At 39.5% G+C, this 26295-nt stretch overlaps 1 protein-coding gene across 1 annotated transcript; it reads left to right on the forward strand.

Moving 5' to 3' along the window:
- On the forward strand, positions 1-25668 carry MEP1B (meprin A subunit beta). The gene is made up of 15 exons (XM_036823391.1): positions 1-63; positions 2071-2089; positions 2948-2992; positions 3078-3121; positions 6065-6143; positions 11408-11525; positions 12234-12412; positions 14189-14407; positions 15113-15265; positions 16600-16815; positions 18773-19216; positions 20719-20898; positions 21662-21788; positions 22417-22621; positions 25508-25668. Exons 1-15 carry the CDS (start codon positions 1-3, stop codon positions 25520-25522), a joined length of 2106 nt encoding a protein of 701 aa, XP_036679286.1. The 3' UTR covers positions 25523-25668.
- The last annotated feature ends 627 nt before the right edge of the window (positions 25669-26295 follow it).

A 26295-nucleotide genomic window follows, 5' to 3' on the forward strand; every position in this document is an offset into this window, starting at 1 on the left:
ATGGATTCTTGGTATCTGCCTTCATTTCTTTTCTTTGCTGCCCTCCTCCAGGTTTTTGGCTTGGTAAGAAAACAATGTATAGAAAACAATTAGAAAAATTGGGGGTAGTTGATACCGATTATTAAAGAAAAACCTGTTCGTTCGTTTTTTGTTTTTTAAGGAATTTCAAAGTGTCAATGAAATAAACATTTCTTTTTGGCGAGCAGGGACAGGCAGGGTACTGGAAGTGAGAAGACCCACCAGAAGAAAAGTCAGGGACACTGACATAAAGTTATGTTTTATCTTCAGTTTCATTGTTGTGTAACAAGTTTTCTTTTCATAAGATGGAAAATGTGAAATTTGAAAATCATTCCATTTTTACTGCGGAATGTGACACATATTGCTGTTACAGTAATGTGAGACACGACGGAGTGAATGATGAATGTCACGGGCACAGCAAATACTTACGTTTTGTAGCATGGGATTTCTTTTCTGCTTCTTCATCAGGTTAGACCAGTCTTTCTACAGTGACAGGTAGTTGGTACCACAAACCAACTTGAGGTTTGTTTTATTTATTTATTTTTAATTTGTATTGGAGTGTAGTTGATTTACAATGTTGTGTTAGTTTCAGGTGTACAGCAAAGTGAATCAGTTATACATATATATAGAGCCACTCTTTATTTATTTTTTTTTAAGATTCTTTTCCCATATAGGCCATTACAGAGTATTGAGTAGAGTCCCCTGTGCTGTACAGCAGGTTCTTATTAGTTATCTATCTTATATAGATATGTGTATATGTGTGTATGTCAATCCCAATCTCCCAATTTATCCCTCCCCCCCTTATCGCCTGGTAACCATAATCAAGGTTTTAAATGAAGTTTCAAGTGCCTGGGGGGGGGAACCTTTAGTTGTGATTTTTAAATAACAATTATTATGTTGAGCTGATATTCTGTGAACAGAACTACAGCAGTGAGAACAGGAGATACTATTGAAGACTTATTAAAACTGTAATTATGAACAAATACTTGATGACTTTTTTCAGGAGGTGTGTTGGCATTACTCTGTGAGTGTGTGCCTGTGTGTGGCCAAGTGTGAGGCAATCAAGGCACTAATTAATATCAAAAAGGATGGTCATCATCCAACCAGTTATTCCCATGCTTGCCAAACACTCCAACTGATTCTAGTATCTTGATTCTAGTATCTACAGGTAAGTATTTAAATAAAATTGTACATTACATTTGTATGACAAAGTTTACCAAGTTCTTTCACATTACATCATATAACCATCATAATACCCAGGCAAAGCAGACACTGACCATATTATACAGATATTCTGAGTATCAGGAAGGTGAACTGACTTGCTGTTAGTTGGTGGAAGCAGGAATAAAACCCAGACCTACTGTCTACCAGTCCCATGAGCTTTTTAAACTAGACTTCACTAAGAAATCTCAGGTTTACTTAGTTTTTTCCATTGGGTATGTGGTCTGGGTTTCATTTGGTCACCTGCAGCGAATCTATTTTCAGAAGTTTTTTTTTTTCCAATTGCAAAGTATAGCCATAGATTTTTTTTCTGGAGTATTTGGTATTGACTTTGAAGATGGAGTCTTGAGAGAAATGTGAAAGTAAACCATGGTTAATGAGGTCTTCAATAAAATTTTCTTTTTAAAGCATAGTTAAAAATTATAATAATATTTCAATATTGGGAATAAATTATTAGGTTTTTCAAACATAGCTCCATGAATTCTTTAGAATCATGTTCACTTTAAATCATGTTTAAAGTGAACACTTAATTGAGGGCAGGACTCTTATGTTCTGCCTTCTTTTCAACCTGTGAAGTTGGTTTCTTGTTTCTTTCACCTTCAAATCCATACAACAGGCTGTTTCATTTTTTATATGAAATGAGAAGACCCTTGGGTCAAAAAGTTATCTTAGACTCTGATTTAGCTCTCCTGGGTATATGCCAGAAAGTAATCCATAATATTAAGGAAAAAAGAAAACCCCACAAATGGTTAGACATAAATTGGAATCAATAAGACCATTTATGTCACGGGCATCATAATAATATATCTTTTTTATGTGTTTGTTTCCCAGCCAACCCCAGAAATCTTTGGTGAGTCTATTTTGAGTTTTGCCCTATGTTATAGTAAAAAAAGGTTATGTGAATAATAGAACAACAGAACAGAAGAACTTAGGACACATTTAATGCTAAACACAGTGCATAATTGCATTTGCATTATTGCATAATTGCACTGAACTTTGATCAAGCGCCAGCTTCTTTTGATTTATTGAGGAACGTTTTATAGTTTCTGCTCCAGGGTTCCACCTACTCAGCAAAAAAAAAAAAAATAAGTGGTGGTATAAGAAAGTCCAAACACAGTGACTGACACATCGGCATCCCATAAAATGCCTACTATTATTATTTTTGTTATTTTGTGTCAAGTCAAATGGACCTGATGTCTGTCCTATTCAGTCGTACACTTAGAGACTTGGCCATATTATCTACCCCTTTGCAACTTAGGAATAATTCAAATATAAATTAGGAATTTTGCTTGAGATTTCCAAGGTACACTATTAGCAAGGAATATAAATATATGGGTAGATTGGACTGGTTTGACCAAATTTAAACATTTGCTTCCTATTTAATCTAGTCATCTAATCTAGTCTTTCAAATTAAGCTTAATATTATATGGAATGACCAATTTCTTATTCCTGAAGTTATTTGGCATACAAGGGACATGGGTAAAACAAGAGTATATATGCAAAAGCCCCATAGCCCCAAGCCTGGCTCATGGGAGATCTCAATCAATCGATCAATCAATCAATCAATCAATCAATGTATGTTGAATCAGAGCCTGGTACTCTCTTATCTGAGGCAAAAGAACCTTGCTTACTTCTAATTGGTAATTGATAAAGATTTTCTTCTTTCATAAACACAATGTTCAATGTGTTTTTGTTCTTTTTGTTAAAGATGTAGATGGTGGAATTGACCGGGATATACTTGATATCAATGAAGGTTTGTGGATTTTTAAAAAAAATTCTTTATTAAGTGGGAAGTTTGAATCCAATTTGCTAACACAAATTTTTATCTTCCCTCTTAGATTTGGGACTGGATCTTTTTGAGGGAGACATCAGACTTGATGGGGTGAGTTGAAACAATGCAAGGAAAGACCTTCAATTAACCACTGCAAGCTAAAATAGAGTATCTGAGAATGATGGGACAGCATGGGCTTTGTTAAGCCCAGCTATCTCTAAGGGTGTAGAATCATAGTTGACACATTTAGTCAATGAATACTTTATACTCTAAGGGATTCATATAATAGTATCTTCATCATTCATTACTCAGATTTCTGTGTGGTTAAAACCACCGTCACTCACCTTGTATGCTTTGGTCTTATTGATCTGACTGATTTTCATTATGGGAACAATATGATATTTTCATTTTTAAATAGAACCTCACTGATTAAAGCCAGTTGAAGCAAAATTAAACTGAATTTGTAAATTCAATGAATCAGGTTTTTACCATAAGAGAAAGGTTTTGTGACTTCTACTCTGACAGCTGAGAATAGTGTTGCCACATAAAGATCTTCCCAAACTATTCATAAAGAGTACTGGTTCTTACCTAGGCATCATGGCACACAGATGAACACAGGTACCTTACATGTAGTTTATGGGAGCTTAAACATCCCTCAACCCCCACTGTGAACTTCAACTCAAGAAACGGAGCTGCAGTGTCTGAGGTTTAGTCCTTGGTCTGCTCTTCTCTCCTTCTTGATCCTACCCTGTACCAGGGCTTTAAATGTCATCTCTATGCTGATGACTCCCAATGTATAACTCTGGTCCGTTCCTTCCCCTGAGCTCCTGACTTGTCTATCCCAATGCTCATCCATCAGTTCCATTGGAATGTTTACAAGATACCTCAAACATAATGTGTCCTCAACTAAACTCTGACTTCCCATACAAGCTGTTCCTCCCCAGTTTTCCCTCTTCGTAAAGTCATCACCACTCCCTCTCCCCACTCCACTGAATAGGTAAAAAACCCAGGAGTCACCTTTGCTTCTTCCATTTCCCTTACCCCACCATCCACTCCATCAGCAGGTTCTATCATTTCTATCTCCAACGTATATATACTCCAAAGAATCCACTTTTCTCCTAATTTATCTACTTCAAATGCTGCCCTCCTAGAATCATTTCCACCCTGCCCCTGTCCCCTATCCCCCACAGCAAAGTGAACTTTTAAATAAGCAATACCACCATTTCACTTCCTGGCTTGAAACTCAATGGCTTCCTATCGTATTTAGAATAATATCCAGATTTACCCACAGCCTTTAGGACTTTGCATGATTTAACTCCTGCCTACCTCTCCTCCCATCTCCTCTCTTCTTTGATCTCATCTCCTTAGGCCACTGGCCTCAAACATGCAAAATATACCGAGCATATTCCTACCTCAGAGCAGAGTAACTACTGTTTCCTCTGTCTGGAATGATCTTTCCAGAGCCCCTTTCAATACTGGCTCTTTCTTATCACTCTCATTTCACCTTCAATGTCATCCTTTCAAAGAGTCCTGTCCTGACCTCTTTATCTAATGCACTCCCCTAATCCCTTTATTCTTGTCCGCATCTCCCTTTTTCATTTCCTCTGCTACTATTAAATATATCCTGTTTAAGCTTTTTAAAAAATATTTATTTATTTGGTTGCATGGGGTCTTAGTTGCGGCAAGTGGGCTCCTTAGTTGCAGCTCGCCAGCTCCTTAGTTGCGGCACATGGGCTCCTTAGTTGCGGCTCACTGGCTTGTTAGTTGCAGCGTGTGGACTCTTAGTTGTGGCATGCGAACTTTTAGTTGTGGCATGCAGGTGGGATCTAGTTCCCTGACCAGGGATCGAACCTGGTCCCCCTGCATTGGGAGTGTGCAGTCTTATCCACTGTGCCACCAGGGAAGTCCCTAGACTGTTTTCTTACATGCTGTTTATCTCCTCCACTAGATAAGAGCTCTAGGAAGGTAGAGACATTGGTCGTTTGGTTACCAATGGATCTCTGTACTCTTGAACAGTGTTCATTTTGTTGGCTGGATGAATACATTAATGAAACATTATTAGCTTTCTATTATAAAAATTGGGAGGGAGACGCAAGAGGGAGGAGATATGGGGATATATGTATATGTATAGCTGATTCACTTTGTTATATGTATAGCTGATTCTGCTTTGTTAAAGCAGAAACTAACACACTATTTTAAAGCAATTATACTCCAATAAAGATGTTAAAAAAAATACTTGATAAAGGATGAATGGACCAGGAAAAAAAAATTTCAAATACTTTAAAATTGTTTGAAAACTTTGGCCTAGCTCATGTGTGATTTTTTTTCTGCTATTATGAGATCAAGATGATTGAGGTTTTGCTATCACTTCCTTCCTGTATATTTTTAATCTCTAGTATAGGAAACTAGTCTATGAATCTACCATATTTATTGTCCAGTTTCCCAACAATCATTATTTACATGATTTTGCATGGTGCCTTCTTCAACTTTATCAACAAAATTAATGATAGAAATTAGTGATTTCCCATCAGCCAATCAGAGAATTGTGCATAAGCTGATCACATACCCTGCAACCACCCTCCCTCACCTGGCCTTTAAAAATGCTTTGCCGAAACCCTTTGGGGAGCTCGAGGTTTTTTTGGGCCTGAGCCACCCATCTCCTTGCATGGCCCTGCAATAAACCTTTCTCTGCTCCAAACTCTGATGTTTCCGTTTGTTTGGCCTCACTATGCGTCAGGCCCACGAACTTGCGCTATTACAAGGATATGTAAAAATATGAATAATTGAAGTGAAATGATAAGATTAAAGGAAATATTAATGCTTGTCATTCTCCTTACTAAAAAAACCAGAAATTAGTGATGTCCTCCTAAAACCTTTGTTATAATATGATAAAAGTAGGCGTACACACGTGTACATGCACGCACACACACTGGCAATTTGTTTAGGCTGGCTGGGAAAGCTTAAAACTTCCTTTATTTCTAGATTAACTATTGATTGTTTCATAAATTTTTGACTGATACATTCAACGAATCCTTTCCCACTTATTTTTGACAGGTACAAGAAAGAAATTCCATCGTTGGAGAAAGATATAGATGGCCTCATACTATTCCATATGTTCTAGATGATAGCTTGGGTTAGTATGCACTTTGGAGTGCCCACAACTAATGTATGTTCCTGACAGAATATGATGACAGTATTTCCAAGGAAAGACTCACATGGCCTTTAAGGGTTTTTTTCTTTGTTGTTTTGTGTGGTTAAGTACACTTTAAAAAAAATAAGCAAAATGAAAAACGAACAGAACCTAAATGATTTTGTCTGAAATATTTGCTGAGTTTTGACCAATAAAGGGATGAATTCAACCAATATTTATGGAGAGCCTACTCTGTATTGGATGCTTGGGACATAAAGATTAGGGAGCTAGTCTTTATTTTAAAGCAGTGGTTTCATATATGTTCAGACTTTACATATGAGTTTGAAACATGAAACAACCAACCAAACAAAACTTTAGGAGCTGTCATTATTTTACTAATATTTTATTTGGACAAGTGAGGAATTTAAACAACAAAAACCCACTATCATCTTTTATCATCTTTTTTTTTTTTATAAAATAATGTTTTAATACTAAAAAGTCAGAAGAACCTAATCCAAAAGAAAGGACAGCTATTCTATATTATAAATTTATTGTAATGGAAAACTCTAAACATGGTCCCCATTTAGTAAAAATGATATCCTTGACCAGCATCAGTTTAGGAACTGCCATTTGGGAAATTTTTCCTTAAATATCATACATTTCAGTAGAGATTCAGATAAACCAAAAGCTAATTATAATAGAATGCAATAAATGTAATGATTAGTGATATGTTCAAAATGTTATGGGAGCACACTGGAGGACATTTAACTCAACCTAGATATAAAGGCATACGCATTAGGGAGCAGGTGACCCTATGCAGTAGGGCTGCCATGAAGCTTGTGCAAGTTGTACACCACACATAGGTGCCTGGGAAGGGGGCACAAGTGGGACTGAAATTAAGTTTGCATTATGTTCATCAAGAGCATTCATTTCTTTGCATGAAGTACTATTCATCCACCTGCCAAGCCAGCACTTGCAACATCTGCCCGGATGAGGTGCCCCTCCCTTTCTTTCTTTCAAGTATATTTGATTTACAATATTGTGTTAGTTTCTGGTGTACAGTGAGGTGGCTCTTTCTAATTCACAGAAGGGAACTATGGGGGCTAGTGCAGCCTCTGACAGTAAGGGAAGCGTGCTCTAGGCAGATGGATCACTATGTGCAAAGGCATGGGGAGAGGAAGAAAACCCCTGGTGGGAAGTAGGTTGAGAGCGGGGAGATAATGAAGTTGAACAGGTAGGCAGACTTCAGATTGGGAAGGACTTGAGTCTTTCCCATGTTAAAGAACTTGGTGTATATACCAGTGGTAATGTGAAACCACTAAAGGTTTTAATGCAGGAGTGAGATTGTTATCACTCTGGTTGCAGTGCAGAGGATGTATTATCAGTGGGACAGAAAGAGAGTGGGAAGATCAGTTAGACTTGAAGAAATTCAGGGAAAGATTAAAGAGTTTCTGAACCAAGACTCTCTCAGCAAGGATAGACAAGAGTGGATAAGTCTAAGAGAGGCTTAGGAGACAATTAGATTTGGTGATTGGCTCCAAGAGATCAAGAAGAAGGTGAGTCTAGGGAAAGAAGTGCTACTGTCCAAGGTTATGTCTTAGACAACCGGGTGGATGGTAACACCTTTAACAAGAATAGGGAATATGTCTTGGAGAGGGTAGGATAGAGAAATGTGGTGGGAATTGGTTTTTGGCATGCAGAATTTGAAATGCATCAGGCTCACTGTGGTGGAGATATCATATAATGGCTTGGTGTCTGATCTGGTCATTCAAGATAGAGAAATCTAACAGGGAGTTATTAAGGGTATAGGAGATGGTTGAAGCTATGGATATGGATGAGATTCTCACATAGTGCATTGCATATAACAAGTACTTCATAGATAATGGATCTTATTGGATGACCCAGGAAGATTGTATTGAGTAAGAAGATGGCACAGAATGGAATTCAGCCTGGGAGAGCAACTTTTTGGAATTGATATAGATGGGAGATCTGATAGAGATTTTTGAGAAGGGAAGATTGGCCATTAAACAGATGAAAAACCAAGAGTAGGGCAGAAAAAGCCAAAGCAACAGTAATTAATAGGATTAGAAGCTATAAAGAGCTTGTGTAACATCAGGAGAGAATGACGTTCATTGGCTTTTGGAACTGGGGAAAATCTGAAACGTTTTATTAAAATTAAAAATATTTCAGCTTTACTGAGGTATAATTGACATAAAATTATAAGATATTTAAATTGTAATTGTGGTGATTTGACATATGTATACATTGTGAAAGGATTCCCACATCGAGTTAACTAACACATCCATCACCTCACATATTTCTCCTTTTTTGTGTGTGTGAGAACATTTATGTTCTACTCTCTTAGCAAATTTCAGTTATGCAATACAGTACTATCAACTATAGTCACCATGTTTTTTTTTAATAAATTTATTTATTTATTTATTTATTTTTGGCTGTTTTGGGTCTTTGTTTCTGTGCGGGGGCTTTCTCTAGTTGTGGCGAGCGGGGGCCACTCTTCATCGCGGTGCGCGGGCCTCTCACTATCGCAGCCTCTCTTGTTGCGGAGCACAGGCTCCAGACGCGCAGGCTCAGTAGTTGTGGCTCAAGGGCCCAGTTGCTCCGCAGCATGTGGGATCTTCCCAGACCAGGGCTCGAACCCGTGTCCCCTGCATCGACAGGCAGATTCTCAACCACTGCGCCACCAGGGAAGCCTAGTCACCATGTTTTACATTAGATTCTCAGATCTTATTTATTTTACAGTTGAAAGTTTGTACCTTTTTACCAACCTCTCCTTATTTAAATATTTATTTTTAATTTTAATCTTTTGATTAAAAATTTAAAAATACTTTTGTTTCAAAATCATATATATGTATGTATATAATACATATACATACGTATATACACATATATACGTATGTATATACATACATATATACACATATATATGTGTATATATGTTTATTTCCTTCCTACCTTCTTACCTTATTTGAGTCTCCAAACAATTCAACGCAGGATAGAAACTATCCTCATTAAGCTCTGATAAAAAGCGAAGGCAAGCAAGCTCCTTTTACGTTCAGTTCAAAAACAGTCATGTGGTGGTCGGTATCATCATGCCTTATCTTAAGGAAGTGTTAGATCTGAAATAGTGACCCAAATGTGATACTTACAATACAGAAAATTTGGAAACAATTTAAATATTTGACGGTAGGAAGTTAGTTATGTATCTTACAGTCATCTAATGTGGCCATTAAAATGGTAAAAACAATACTGATGAAGCAAGATTTTAAGATATATTATTTAGTGAAAAAATAGTTTATAAAATATTATGTAGGCTGTGACTTTACTTTTTATAAAAATATGTATATTATGTATGTACATATTCATAAGAAAAAAGTATGATAAATGTGGTTATTTCTGGGTAAGATTTTATAATTTCTTTCTTTTTGTTTATATTTTCTAACTTACTTACAATGAATATGTATTATTTGTGTGATATTGTAAAAGGTTGAATTCTGAGTGCCTCTTATAGATTCATGGATTTTAGGTCCCACATGTATCTTGTTCTTTACTTTCACCTAGACAGAGGCATTTTGAATAATGTCTTTAAATGTTTGTGCAATGGACGTGTAAGAAGGTAGGAAGGAAATAAACATTTGATAAATGCTCACTTTACAGTAGTGCCCCCTTATGCTTGGGGGATATGTTCCAAGACCCCCAGTGGATGCCTGAAGCTGTGGGTAGTACCAAACCCTATATATAGCATGTTTTTTCCTATACTACATACCTATGATAAAGTTTAATTTATAAATTAGGCACAGGAAGAGATAGTAACTAATAAGAAAAGAGAACAATTATAATACACTGTAATAAAAGTTATGTGAATGTGGTCTCTCTCAAAATATTTTATTGTACTGTACTCACCCTTCTTCTTGTGATGATGTGAGATGATAAAATGCCTGCATCATGCGATGAAATGAGGTGAATGACGTAGGCATTGTGATGTAACGTTAGGCTACTATTGACCTTCTGATGACACGTCAGAAGGAGGATCATCTGCTTCGGGTGATGCTGGGTCACTGACTCATGATGATGTTGATGATTGGGTGTTGGGAGCAGATGATGGATGTCCAGGGTTGGGGAATCCCTGGTGGGATGGAGTGGCACGGCACAAGATTTCGTCAAGCTCTCAGAGTGGCGTGCAACTTAAAAATTATGCATTGCTTATTTCTGGAGTTTTCCATTTAATATTTTTGGACCTCAGTTAACTGCAGGTAACTGAAACTGCAGATAAAGGGAGACTATTGTACTTGGAACTTCACCTCTACTTTCTCTGCTATCCTCACAATATCCCTGTGAAGTTGATTTTAATCCCCCACTTAGCTGATCTGATGATAATACCAAAGCTCTAAGGGTAAATTAAATTGGCAAAGATTATGCATCAAAAGTCAGTGGTGAGGATAGGGGAGAACTTAGCTGTGTCTGGTTCCAAAGTCCACACACCATCTTCTCTGCCATACTGTCTCCCACCTCCCGGCAGACACCATCCTTCACTTCACCGTACTTGACCCCAGCTGTGACTGTCTCTCCACATGCACCTGATACAGCTCCTTCCTCCGGGTTGCCCTCTGAGCTTCTTTTCCTGAACGTCTTTGTTGCTTTCACACCTCTGCCTTCTTTGAGCTCCATTCTATCTAACCTGTTAGCATCACTCAACTTGAAAGCAATGGTTCTTATTCGTGTTTTGGACCCGGAACTCACTTGCGAATCTTATGAATGCTCTCCCCAGAAAATGCACTTTGCAGAGACAGATATAAATATAGATATAGACATAATTCTTTGTCTACTATTTCAGCATATTCATGGTCCCTCTCATCTCAAGGTCCTCAGATTAAAAACTCTGCTGTGAGGCTTTAAATACATATTATAGCTTCTTAGATGAAGCATGTGACAGTGATTGTTCATTTTGGTTGCCTGCGAACCAATGTATATGTTCTCTGAGGTAAGGAAATGCCCTTTTTGCTATTTGCACCTCTAATGACTCCAGGGAAATATATATGGGGTGAAAAAAGGCTACCTGAAGAACAACCAGTTAATTGCATGTGATACTTGATTGGTACTGTATACTAAGTTTTTAAAAAATAAAACACTAAATATTCATGGAGGGACTAACTCATGATAAACAATATATTGCATGGCCTGTTTCCATGGTGAACTGTTCAATGGTGGTAATTTTAATAAGTTTACTTTTGTTTGTTTTCTTCCTTCAGAAATGAATGCCAAGGGAGTTATCCTCAATGCATTTGAACGCTATCGCCTAAAAACATGCATTGACTTCAAGCCTTGGTCTGGAGAACCCAACTATATATCAGTGTTCAAGGGCAATGGGTAAGTTGAAGAGTTGGTCTTCTAAGTGTTCTGATGAGAACTGTTGTGGCTGGGGCATTACATCACAGCAGTTGCCCTCGACCCTAACCTTGGGGGGTCGGGGGTTCCGTTGCTGTTTGCTGGATCTGTTTTCTCTAGCCATAAAAGATTATTTTCATATATGCAACCAGACTGCCAATGTTAAGACAAGGAAGGTGGGATCGCATGCCATCCACCCTATGACTCTGTGAACTTCAGCCTGTTTGTAGTTTCTATACTCCTTATTTCTGCCTTCAAGTAAAACCCATCTGTATGCATGCGCACATGTATATTTAAATTTATTTTAACCTAAGAACTCTTACTACTTCAGTTAAGAAGATGATAGTTATTTGACTCAAGGTCAGCAATTCTGAATGGTTGCTATACCTATAAAACCCTTATTCAAGGACCATCTGAAAAATTTTGAAATTTCCAGAAAAGATCAGGACTAGGCTGCCTGGAGGCTGACTTTTTAAGCATTTGGTGTCAGCCCAAGTTCTCCAAAGATCATCTGGTCTGGAAGGCTTTTCATACCTCACTGGGGTTTTGAGAGAAATACATGGTGTCCAGACATAAGTGAAGGATCTAGGTGGGTACCTAAGTGGATTAGGCATTAGGGATTTTGCCCTAGGACCTCCACCTGCATCAATATAAAACACTCTCCCCTTCTCCTGTAAACTCTCCTGTAAGCTGCTGGTCTTCAGTGGGAAATAGTCGCATTGGGAGGCAAGAACTCTCCATCGGAAAGGGCTGTGACAAAATAGCAACAGTTCAACATGAGTTTCTCCACGCACTGGGATTCTGGCATGAACAGTCTCGGTCTGATCGGGATGACTATGTCAGCATAATTTGGGACAGAATTATTTCAGGTACATTAATCTTGTTTTCTTACATTGTTTTTAAGTTAAATACTGCATTTCTAAACATGTGCCCTCTTCTGCCATTGGTGCTGTCTATTAATAATGGGAAAACTCTGATGTTTTGATCTTACTTGATTTGGCTCTAATTCAATAGGAGTTGAAGTGCCTGAAGGTTTTGGGGGAACAGTATTCCAGAACCCCAGTTTGAGCTGGATGTGATCTTAGAAACCAGTGTTTCCCAAAGATTATTTTATGTAGTGCCATTGCACAATCTGTTCAGGGGGGTTGTGTGGAAAGGAATCTGTGGTCAAATTAATTTGGGAAATCCTAGGTTAAAAGAAATTAAACTTAGAGTTATTTACACTGCTGTACTGTTCAGTGTCTTTGCTAGACAAACACGAATTGTAAATCTCCAAGAGGAGCATTTCCCAAAATGACTTGATCATGCTTTTTTTTTTTTTTTTTCTTTTTGTGGAGTATTTGGATTTATTGTTCTTTTTTTAAAAAATTTTTTTATTTTTTTAAACATCTTTATTGGAGTATAATTGCTTTACAATGGTGTGTTAGTTTCTGCTGTATAACAAAGTGAATCAGCTATACATATACATATATCCCCATATCTCCTCCCTCCTGCGTTTCCCTCCCTCCCTCCCTATCCCACCCCTGTAGGTGTTCACAAAGCACAGAGCTGATCTCCCGGATTTATTGTTCTTTGGAGCCCATGTTGGGAAACACTGCAGTAGTTGAACAGCCTGAACTTTTTGTGACTTTGTGCTCAAAGTCAGAAAGGTTTTAATAACCATGTCCGACTACAACTCACGTTTTCCGCGGTGACACTTAGTTTCCCCATCCGTCCTGCCTCCATAGGGTATGGCGGGGGTGTGGGGGGGGAGGGGGAGGGGAAGGATGGCATCGCTATCAAGTGAGGCCAGTGAGGGCTGCTCTGAGCTGAGGGCCCCTGACATCACAATTCTAACATCACATTACCTGCCCCTGGCCTCACCCCTACCCAGAGTCTGGGGGAAGGCACTGAAGCCAACTGAAAGATTTCTAGAACAAGAGAAGTGTTGAGCTTTAATCCATGGCCTCACTCTTTAAGATTTCCAATGTCTTATTTCTGTTAGAAACTTCTGCCTCGATTTGATAACACATCTTTATTCTTTGTTGATCAAATCTACCTTGTTGTGTCTGTAAAATCTTTCGATTTCACATTGCAATCAGTGGCCCATTGGTATGATGCTAAGTGGTCAGGAATCTTCTCTAAATGTACTTATTTACATACATCTACACGTATTCCAGAAACTAAGAATAACTAAGATAACTAAGAAATCACTGACGATGTCAATCTTTTCTGATGACCACGTTATCATTCCCAGGTCCTACCCCATCACACCTCCCAAAGTCCTCTTATTTTCATCTCCATCCGCTGAGGATACCCTACCTCTCCTCATTGCCAATGACCCTGAGTGTTTCAACAACACCTTTTAGAGTCCTTCTTTCCATTAGCAGTTCTTAGAACCTTAGGCCAAATGCTAAAGTCCAACTTTGAGCTGAAATGAAACCTTAGATAAGTTCAGCATGACAGCTGGTATCACAATTCTAAGTTTGAATAGTCTATTCTAAGATAGGAATATATGAAACACTCTTGAAATACCATAGAGTGTCAGTTGTAGCCAAGGTTGCACTGTTTATTATAGTCTTTATTTCTAAGTTAACAGTCTTTGGAGTAAGATAAACTAAATTTTGTGAACATCAAGTAATTAAAGATTTTTATCTATCATTTAGGCAAAGAGAAAAATTTTAAATCCTATGATGACCAAAAAGCAGACTCCCTGAACGTTCCCTATGATTACAGCTCAGTGATGCACTACAGTAAAACTGCATTCCAGAATGGATCGGAACCAACAATTGTGACAAGGATCCCAGACTTCATGGATGTGATTGGCCAACGAATGGATTTCAGTGACTCTGATCTCTTAAAGTTGAATCAACTGTATAACTGCTGTATGTGACAGGTTCTTTGAAATGACTTCTCTTCCTCTCTGCTCTGTAGGAAAACATTCTGTTCTGTGCCATTTTGCCGAGCACTGCTGGGTTTTCTGAAATTATAGTTAGATAATTGTTTGAAAATAATAGTTGGATAGTTGAAGTTTGATATTCTGAAAGAAAGAAAACAAAACAAAACAAAACAAAATAGCTCCCAGATACCAGACTACAACATGGAAGCATCATTTTTCTTCTCACAAGTTCTGGGCTTTAGATATAAAAACAAACTGAGTCCTGTAGCAGCATGAGCATGCCCCATTCAAGTTTTTGAAGCTGTTACTAATGCAAATGTGGACCAACTTGATATTCAAAACTCTTTTCAGCCCAAATGAGGTGTACAGTCATAATATAAATGGGATCAAATAATCCGGGTTGAGGTTTATTACTCTGAATAACTAGGGGAGTGTAGACTCAGGTTTCTATAATTAGTTAACCTGATAAACAAGACGTGGGGCAGGCAGCTTATACAGAACTACACAGTTGGTCGATTTTCTTGGTTTTGCAGATATCAAGAGATCCTGAAGCCACCATCACCCAGAATCAGTGATGAGTCCCCTTTAATGTCATCCTAGACTTCCTAGTGCTTCTGGATAATCTCAGTTTTTATTACTTAGATTATCATGTTATATATGAGCGTCAATAATTGTTTTTTTGCTTTGGTAGCCTCTTCCTTGAGCTTTATGGAGTCGTGCGATTTTGAACTGGAAAATGTGTGTGGTATGATTCAAAGTTCAGAAGATAGTGCTGACTGGCAACGGGTCTCCCAGGTTCCCGAGGGGCCAGAGAGTGATCACTCCAACATGGGCCGGTGCAAAGGTAACAGGAGTGAGATACTTCCAGATTTTACTCTCAGTGGTTCTAGCCTCTTTCTTTGCTGTGAAATACTGGGATTTGAGTTCTTATTTTTATTAGAATTATTAATGATAGCCCACTAGCACTACTCAGGAATTGGTTCTGTGCCTTATAAGGATATGGTTAATTTCTTTGCTTTTTACTGTCCGAGTTTGCTTTTTTTCCCCATGAGTCAGCACTGGGCTCTGTGAAGCCTCTACCCATAGTATGTGCCCACAGCAAGAGGGGCTGCCCCTCCCTGAAAGGACTCTTTTCTCTGGAGCAGTGGGGTTGTTTTCTTGAAGCCTCAAGAATCCAAGAGAACGTCCAGTGAACAGCACCAGGCTGTGAATTAATCAGTTTCAGAATTTCAGCTGGTTGTGATTACACGTTCCTGTTACAAAAATACTTTAAATGAAGGTAGAAAGTACAATTTATTTAATTTTACTCAGATGAGTATTCTTTTCCATTAAAATTTTGTTTTGAATCAAATAGTCATTTATTTGGCTACAAGCACCACATTTTTATTTATTTGCTCATTTCTGGCAGCAAATATGTAAAACTAGCCTTCAGAACCCAGGGCCATTGCTTGACAGCTCAGATGATCTGGGAAGGGGTTGAGATCCCTAAGCGCATGGAGGTGCTTTTCCTTTTTCTTTTTTGGGGGATTGGTGGGGACAGGACAGATGTTGTTTAAAGGTACAAACTTGTAACGAGTAGTAAAAAGCCCTAGAGATCTAATGCACAGCATAGTGAATATAGGCAACAATATTGTATTATAATCATCAAACCTGCTGAGACTAGACTTAATTATTCCCACCACCAAAAAGAAATGATATTATGTATTGTGAGAGAAGTGCTAATTATTGATACAATGACAATCAGATGCCAATATATAAATGTGTCAAATGAACATGTTGTGTACCTTAAATTTACACAATGGTACATGTCAAACATATTTCAATTAAAAAAATATTTTTTAAATGTAGATTTGAATAGTGGATAGTGGTTCTACATAGATCAGTAGGAGGGAGGAAGGGAAGGGGCGGGTGGAGAGAGAGAGAAAGAGGGAGAGAGAGAGAGGCTAAACCAAACAGGTAACACTTTTTCCCATTTTTGAAAACTAACATATGTAGTAAGAGAGAAGTGATCTAATGTTGCTTTTTTTTCATAGACTGCCTGCTCCAAGAACTGCATTTAAATGCTCAAAACAGTGTCCTGCATACAGTGGGAACTAGGTGGAAATAGAGTGCCCGCGAGACACGCATTCCTGTATTCGGTATCTGTTTTCTCAGTTCTGCATTTGTCCTCTTTAACAGGTTCTGGTTTCTTCATGCATTTCAACAGTAGCTCTGTAAATGAGGGGGCCACAGCAATGCTGGGAAGTAGAATACTATACCCTAAACGAGGATTTCAGTGCTTGCAATTTTTTTTATATAACAGTGGAAGTGAATATGACCAACTGAACATCTATATCAGGGAGTATTCTGCAGCCAATGTGAACAGGACTCTGACCCTTGTGGAAGAAATAAAAGGTACACTATCAACATTCTTATTCTTGGGTTCAGAGTGAGTCAGTCTTAACCCTTTACTTAATGCAAAACCACTTACAACAGGGTAGGGGCTATGGACTTAGTACTTTTTTTTTTTGGACTTAGTACTTTTCAATGTAGCACTTGATCCTACTTGCTTTATGCGGTGGTTGGGAAGTTAAATAAGAGTCCTTTCTGTGCTACAGAATATGTGACACTTAAGAAACTGTAGATCAGTCTCTGTCGTTGGGGAAGTCCGTTCTTGGCAACTAATAAAAAATATAATGGAAACTAGCTTAGGCAAAATGTGAAGAGTTACTGGCTCAACATAACTATATTGTAGGATGGAGAAGAGAGGAATTGGCCTCAGGCAGGATGGGACCTGTCCCTTTACATGGTTGGGGACCTTTCCTGTTATCTCAGATGGGCTTTGTCCGTAAAACTGGTGCTTTGGCTGTTACACTTCCCAGCTTACATTTTACCAAATGTGCCATCAGACTAGAGAAGGGACTCTTCCTGTAATTTCTAGCCTAGAAAAATAAATTCCAGCGAAGGATTCTAATTGTTATGACTTGAGTTAAATGCATCTTCTGGAGCAATTCTGAGTAGAGAGAGGGCATCACTGATTAGGCGGCCATGCTTCCTTCTAATCGTGTGTCTGGGAGGTGGGTCACGTTGACCACATATTAAAGCAGATGGTTCAGAAGGTCCCCTGAGGAAGGGAGGGGCTGTGCCCTGGCGGCTGCATTACTGTCTGCTCCACACAATGACCTCTTGGTTTGAATGAATTGACTAAAACCTATTATAAAACTGATCCACATTATGTCATATGTCATGCCAATATATATATATATACACACACACATATATACACACATTATACATGTACATTTTATGTATCTAATGCATATATAAAAGATTATAAATAAGATTATTACACACATATTTGATTATACATATATAATCCCTTGCATTAGCAATCTGTGGGTGTTATTATTGACAGATAATAGCACAAAATGTACTTAAGAAACCTGCTTAGGAGTCCAGAATTTAAACTGAAAGTACTGGTAAAAATGAAGTGGAGGCTCTCATGAAAGGTTTTTGTTCAATCTGGGGTCCTTCCACGGAGAATAGCATTTTCTGTAATTTGGATCTTTCTAACTTATTTTCAAGCAACATGTTTCTCATTAAGTGCCAATATATTTAAGTTTGAAGGCATTGAGTTAACTACTGGTTTGACATGAATTCCTGAGCTATTCTCTACCTGGGAGGCTTCTGAAAACTTTTAAATGGACTGCTTCTTATTTGGGTATGTGACATCAGAAAATAAGACAAGATGTCATACAATGTGCTGCTAGCTAGGGGTAGGAGTAATAGTGGCGGGGACGTGTAGTCTGGAAAGAAAGGAGATGGTACCAAATATTAGATATGTAACATCGAGTCAGTTGTAAGATGTGGGCTTTCTAGGGTTTGGTGAATTCATGCTTAATACTGCCAAAGAGTTGACTAAAAATTTTGCATGTGAAGGAAGTATTCCAGTCAAAGTATAAATAGATTAAAGGAGGCTTCAGCTGAGTATCACAGGAATCTGGGGTGCAAGTGTAGAGTATTGGGCTTGCTTGTCTGTTTAACTAACTGAATGGGAGGTAACTTGTAAGTTGGGCATGGAATTCTCATGAGTTAGATGCTATCGTTTGCTCACCTATCTCTGGGAAAGGGTGATCTATCTAAGAATCAGCTAGATAAGCATCCAAATATTCCACAGAGCTGCGCCATCCCCACAGAAATGCCTTGAAGTAACTGGGCCTGGGCTGGAGGCGTAAGAAAGCCATACCTCATACCAACAGGAAGCAGTAGGTCTAGAAAGATCCTTTGTCCATGAAGGTTAGAACTCTAATGTCGATTTGCACATGATTCATAGTCCTTTGTCCTCTTTGGAATAATAATGTCTCTTTTGCAGATATACCCATTGGGAGCTGGCAACTTTACCACGTAACACTGAAAGTGAGCAACAAATTTAGAGTGGTATTTGGAGGGGTCAGAGGCGCTGGTGCCTCACGGGGTGGCCTGTCTATTGATGACATCAATCTTTCAGAAACACAGTGCCCTCATCATGTCTGGCATATAAGGAATTTCACACAGCTCATTGGCAGCCCCAGTGGATCTGTCTTCAGTCCTTCATTTTATTCTTCTAAAGGCTATGCCTTTCAGATTTGCTTGAATCTAAGTAGTTTGCCTAATATAGGAATGTATTTCCACTTGATCTCTGGAGCCAATGATGATCAATTAGAGTGGCCATGTCCTTGGCAACAAGTCACGATGACCATCTTGGATCAAAATCCTGACATTCGACAGCGTATGTCCAACCAGCGGAGTATAACTACAGACCCATTTATGACCACCGGTTTGTGACTCATCTTTTTTATTGCTAGTACACAATCACTGCTCTAGGAGGGATGGATGATTTGGGAAGGAGAGACTGCATAGCCAGGTAGCTAGGGAATTTTGAGCCCCAAATCTAAGGATCAGAAGATATTTAGGGGAAGGGCTTCAGCTGCTGTGGACAGAGTCTCCCAGGCAGGAGACTGTCAGAAATGTCAGCAAAGATGCCAACAAATTGAGAAGATATTGGCTATATTTTTGGAAACTGATGACAATACCTGAATTCCCAGGGTTGTACGAGGAGTGTTTTAGTTTTAGAGTCCGATGCACCTGGGTTCAATCCAAGGTTTGCTTCTCATTAGCTATGTAACCTTGAGCAGATAATCTCTTGAAATACCAGTGTCCTCAGAAGTGAAACTGGGACAGTAATAAAAACCCCACACATTTGTTAAAAGTATCTCTACAGATCAAGTAGGGAAGTTTGTGGAAGGGCCTGGTACGGAGAGGCTCTCAGATGTTGAGTTCTCCTAACCCATGCTGTCCTGGTCTTGCCTCTGAATTCTCAAAAACAGTTCAGCTTTTGTAATGGGGGTGGTTTTTGATCAGAACGAAGATGTTGAGTAGGTGCTCCGTAGTGTTGGGAAAGGTATGGGAATGGATTGCAACTTCTTATTAAAGAATTCTGGAGGACTTGCCAATGGTGACACCATCCCCCCTCTTTCTAGTCTGAAAAAGAAGCAGCACCCAGAAAGCAATGATCACATTTCTAATTGTAATAATCCTTCGCCCTCTGGGAACATGATAAAGTGAAAAATGGAATTGTGGCAATGTGAATATTATTGCCAAATCTGAATTCTGTATATGAAAAGAATGGACCTGAGTGACTTGGGGAAAAAAATATATATATAATCTGATAGGAAAAAAATTGTATTCACAAAGAGGTGTGGGGATTTGATGTTCAGAATTTCTTTACCTTTTTCCAAAACATTTCTCCCTGAATCATGTTGAAAATGGCTCAAGTTTGGGTGGGTTGCCACCTTTTCCCAGAAGCAGTGCTTCTCACTGTCTTCTACTCCTGAAGGACTTTACTCTGTTAGGTGAATAATTCAGTTACTGAGATGAATTGTTCAGTGCCAATATTAAAAACTCTCTCAGTAACACATTGATTTAACTCAGCTAAAAGGACTACCTGTAACTCAGAAGGCCATTAAAGAACGATTCTAATGGGCAGCGGAGTTTCTACACTGCTCATTCAGTAGAAGTGTGACACCCCATGTAGGAAACTTTTGATACCTCTCCACTCATATTCCAGAATGTGGTCCTCCCTGCCATGTCATCTCGTTTCTTTAGGACAGTATAAATGAACAAACTCCAGTGACTTGCCAGGGAATACATTACAGGTCAATAGCATCACTGAGTTATTTTGAGCTCTATCCTAATTGTGCTTCACATTGCCGGTGCTTTCCTACACCAAAAGCTATGATGATGCTAAACACAATCCTTTAATATAAATTGCTTTTTCAGGTAATGGAACCTATTTTTGGGACAGGCCTTCCAAAGTGGGAACACAAGCTTTTTTCCCTAATGGAACTCAGTTTCAAAGAGGTAGTGGCTATGGAAACAGTGTCTTTATGACCCATGAGAGGCTGAAAAGCAGAGATTTTATAAAAGGAGATGATGTTTATATCCTCCTGACAGTGGAAGGTATGTCAGTAAAAATAGTTTTATCTAAGCTGCTTTTTTTTTTGTGGTCGTTGATTATTTACTGTGTTCTTCTGGATTCCGTTTTTAGATATATTAGAGACGTGGGAGGGAATGGGCATGAGTGAGATTTTTTTTAGTATGAATCATTAACAATATGAAAATAATTTAAATGGAAACAGGGACAGTTCCAGGATAAAGAACTTAATTAACACGGCATGGGGCAATAGTGGAAAGCTTTAGTCCAGAACACTTCTTTAGAAATAAGCTGAAGTATAGCCATTATACCCTAGAATTTAACTCTAGGATTCCAGAAGTAAAACTATCCCAGAAACACATAAAATTAGAGTGGAAATGATCTGGCTTTATTGTCTCTTTCAGATATGTATACATACATATATAGAGATGTGTGCACACACACATATATCTTGTCAGTAATAGCATTAATCTATTGTCTTCTAAAATTTCTCAGCCATGACAGCCAATAATTACATTTTCCAGGAATACTGTTGGTTTCCATGCCAAGGCCCAGGCAAGCACGTGTTCAGTTGTAGCCCCACAGGCTGGATCAGCTTCCCTTTGTGTCTAGATTTCAGCCTGCCTATTTATTTTTTCTCTGCCTATAAACATTACTGAACGGTGCTTCAAGAGTACCTGGATTTCTCACAAACCTGAAGCCTGAACATTTTATTTTGAAACTTAAAGATCAAATGCTTGTTAAACCCCAAACTGATTTCCCTCCATGCTCTCCTCTCACCCTCCTTAGACATATCCCAGCTTAATACTACACAAAATGAGCCAATCCCGACCTTGGACATCAATGACCTTTGCACAAGCTTTAAATGTGAGAATGATGGCGTTTGCATTCTCCACAATGGCAAAGCTGAGTGCCGGTAAGGATGCAATCTACCCATTCTTTTGTTACATATTTTTTCATTCCCACAATGTAGGATTCATATGATATTTCATATGAATGAAATCAGTTGATTCTCATCTCAAAACCGTTCGTAAGATATTTATCTTTTGCTCTCCATTTGGGACTTTGGGTTGCCAGCAGAACGACAGAATTATTTATGCAAAGATAGCACGTTATTCTAATTGCCTGAAACAGTCCTCATGAGTTACATATCTTATTAGGTCCTCACAACGGGCTGGTGTGGTTACTGTGACTGTCCCCGTTTCCTAGATGGAGATACCTAAACTCTAAGAAGAGCTTGGCCACGGTCGTAGCTGGGATGTGGAGGAACTGGGACACTGAGAACTAAATTTTCTCCACTACCTATGCTACCTTCCTTGCCCAGCTGGGAGCTGCTGTGTTAAGTCCCAGATTAGGAGTAATTCCATTGTTCCTTTCCGTTGGCCCTGCCTGTGCTAGTCTAACCAACCCTTCTAGCCCAGAATCGGTGACAAATAGTTCCATCTGCCAGTGACCTGAGTGTTGACTCACTCACACCTTCACTGGTGAAGATTTTCAGATTAAAATATCAACTCATAACTCTGAGTCACATTCCTCACATGTAGGTGTCCGTCAGGGGAAGACTGGTGGTACATGGGAGAAAGGTGTGAAAAGAGAGGCTCAACTCGAGACACCATTGTGATTGCCGCGTCTTCCACTGTTGCTGTGTTTGCCCTGATGCTGATCATCACCCTCGTCAGTGTCTACTGTACCAGGAAAAAGTATCATAAAGAGACAGGTTCAAGGACAGCAAATATGACTCTGGAAAATGTAAGTTGACTCTCATATTTGGTTATTCAAAACCTATTGATGGAATTACATAAAGACAAATAAGGACTTCTTATATATCCTAAAAAAAAAAAATTTCTCTACTCCCTATGCTGGGGACAACAGCTTTGAGACTATGAGTTCTTGTTATGTTCACTATAAAGCAACGGGTCTTAAGTTGGGATCCATGGAGGGTTTTGGGGGGGGGGCGGATTTTATTATCCTTCTGGAACTGTATCCAGAATTTTGTATGGTTGTGCAATTTTCTGGGGTGGGAGTCTGTGACCCTCCTGAAAGGCACAACTGATTTTGCCTACACATTTCAACCTTCCTGGTTAAGGGGAGAGGTGACCTGTAAGTGTCATCGTTCTAAAGGTTGAGCTCAGGCTTGTAGGAAGGGGGTGCTAGGCACATTTGGGGCTTTTGCATTAAAGAAGTTTCCAAATGATTCTGGCTTCATGTGTGGTAACTAAGTCTAAGGCAAGATTTTCAAGTAGAAGTTTTAAAGTCTTGCCTCAGAAGGTCTCTAGAATGGCAATACACTCTTGAAATTACCCTGGGGAAGCTGACTATTTGAGATGGATATTTGCACGCAGGACGTTTACTGTGCGTGCTCTTGGGAACACCAGTGATGGAGTGAGGGAAGGTGGACCAGGCAGAGGGCAAGGCTGGATTGTGCTGTGGTTGCAGCTGAGGCCTCAGCATCCTCTGCAGGGAGCTCTGGAGCTGGGATGGCCCTTAGAGTGCCCTGAATTGAGGCAAGGGGGCCAGGCCATTGTACTCCCCACATCAACAGCCATTGGATTGGGGCTGTCCCCGGGGAGGGAGCAGAAAATTAAGCAAAGCAGCACCCTTTGGGGTAGGGCATGTCCTGCAGGAAAGCTTTCATTCTGAAGGGCAGGACTAACAGAGAACCCCAGCACCCACTACATACCCCAGTCATAGGGAGCACAGTTTCATATGCAGATTCCTATTCTCACTCACAAAAGAGCACTTCTAACGGAATAGAATCTGAACATCATTTAAAAGTGAAACTTAAAAATTCTTCCAGTTCTATTTCATTCAAAACAGAGTCTCTGAAAATTACTAGCAAAACTGAAGACAAAACACGCCCAATTAACACATTTCTGAAACCGAAAATACTGCAATTACCTTAAGCATGAGGATATTTTCTTCCTTTTTTTTATTATTATTATTCATTTTTGGCTGTGTTGAGTCTTCGTTTCTGTGCAAGGGCTTTCTCCAGTTGCGGTGAGCGGGGGCCACTCTTCATCGCGGTGCGCGTGCCTCTCACTATCGCGGCCTCTCCTGTTGTGGAGCACAGGCTCCAGACGCGCAGGCTCAGCAATTGTGGCTCACGGGCCTAGTTGCTCCGCGACATGTGGGATCTTCCCAGACCAGGGCTCGAACCCATGTCCCCTGCATTGGCAGGCGGACTCCCAACCACTGCGCCACCAGGGAAGCCCATGAGGATATTTTCTTAAAAAAATGATTATTCAAGACATGCTGTTTTTTAAATTTTCAGTTTTTTTAAGTAGACAGACTTATTTGTTTAAAGACACTTGTTTGTTAAAGACAGTAAATTTGTGAAGTTATTCAAAAGATGGACAATGATAATGAACAGAGAGCAAGCAGTTTTACTCTCATACACTGCGGCCATGCTTCCTCAGCCTCAGCAAGATGTTTAAAGCCAGTCCTAGGCAGTGGATCAATTACTTCACAAGCTTATTAGAAAATGACTTAAAATATATATAGGGTTTTTTTTTTTTTAATAAAAAACCAGGTGTTTCCAGCTTACTTTATGGCTCAAAATAAAAGGGACAGATCAGCCAATGACCCAGTAGGTCAACCTGGTGGAAGCTGTGCCCACCGGCATAGTGCTCTGGGCTAGTAGGGATGTACTTGGGGGCTGGAGTAGGAATGGTGGGAGAGTGGTTAGGGAGGAGAGAACCAGTTAGCTGGTGGATGGGACTGCCAGGATATTCCTCTGGAAACTGGTAGATGTAAGTGCTATTATAAAGGCCAATTTAGGGCTTCCCTGGTGGCGCAGTGGTTGAGAATCTGCCTGCTAATGCAGGGGACACGGGTTCGAGCCCTGGTCTGGGAAGATCCCACATGCCGCGCAGCAACTAGGCCTGTGAGCCACAACTACTGAGCCTGCGCGTCTGGAGCCTGTGCTCCGCAACAAGAGAGGCCGCGATAGTGAGAGGCCCGCGCACCGCGATGAAGAGTGTCCCCCGCTTGCCGCAACTAGAGAAAGCCCTAGCACAGAAACGAAGACCCAACATAGCAATCAATCAATCAATCAATCAATCAATCTTAAAAATAAATAAATAAATAAAGGCCAATTTATCGACCTAACATTGGAATTAAAGAAAATGATACAACAAAGAGAAGAGAAAGAAGGAAGTTAATTCAATAAAGGAGAGAACTATTAGAGTATCAGGGACATGGTAGGGCCATTAAGTGGAAACACACTCCCACACACACAGCCACCATATTATAAAAACAGAACTGTTTTGCCTCTGGGTCATTTAAACGCATGCCCAAGAGCAAGGAGTCAACTTACATTTTCCTTAGTCTAGGCATTTCTACAGTAAATTTACTGATAGCAGAAACTCCAGCTCTAGTTTCAATCTTAAATCAGAATGACCTTTTTCCTGAGACTGAAGTGTGTGCTCACCCTAATGTTTTAGCATCTGAATAAAGTGGGATAGGCCAGAGCATGTTCCTGGAGACAGAGCCTGGGGGCCCCCTTGCCAGTTGGGAGGGATGCCAGGAGACTGCTCATGGCACTTCGTTTAAACATCAGACTGTTTCATTGGATTCATTTCAATGGCAGTTTTTAAATTTAGAAATTAAGTGATCGATTGTTCTTCCCCCTTCTAGCAATATGCACTTTGAAGATTAACTCAGCAATACAGCCAGCAAATGAAATGAAAAATTCTTCATGATGGTTTCACCTACAATATATTACAACCACTTCACCTTCTATAAATGGATCTTCTCTGTACATAGCTGGATATACTACAAATCATTATTTTGGTAAAGGTCTCATTGGTGAAATGTTGCTTGTGTTTTTGTTTTTAAAGGAGGGGAGTAAAAAAATAAAAAATAAAAATAGATAAAAGTGGAGAAGCAATTCAGGCTGTTCTGGAAGCATAATATTATCTATAAGATGGAGAGCAAGAACTGGGGGTAACTTTCCAAGTGACTGCCTTCTCTTTGGGGGCCAAGTGTGTTGGCCTCACAGGTGATTCCCTAGAAACCCACTGGAAACACCCAATGGGAATGATCTTCCGTGTGGAATCTCAGCATTTCCAGGCTGTCCTGTCCCAGTGTAGGGAGGGGTAAAGGGCAGCTCCTTTCTCCCTGGGGACATGTGCCCCTCGCCGCTCTAAAACTGGCCACTCTCTTGTTTTCTTTATTATTATTATTATTATTGACCATGTTTGCGGCTTGTGGGATTTTAGTTTCCCGACCAGGGATCAAAACCAGGCCCTCAGCAGTGAGAGCGCAGAGTCCTAACCACTGGACCACCAGGGAATTCCTTCTCTTGTTTTCTGACTTAAGCCCCATAGTATGTGAGTCTGGTTTAGAATCTGTTTGAACATACAACTACAATCAATAAGAACACTTTAAACTCCTAGAACAGTTCTCAAAGTTTTGGGTTTCAG

The sequence above is a fragment of the Balaenoptera musculus genome, chromosome 14 (genome assembly GCF_009873245.2).
Source record: "Balaenoptera musculus isolate JJ_BM4_2016_0621 chromosome 14, mBalMus1.pri.v3, whole genome shotgun sequence".
Taxonomy (NCBI): Eukaryota; Metazoa; Chordata; class Mammalia; order Artiodactyla; family Balaenopteridae; genus Balaenoptera; species Balaenoptera musculus.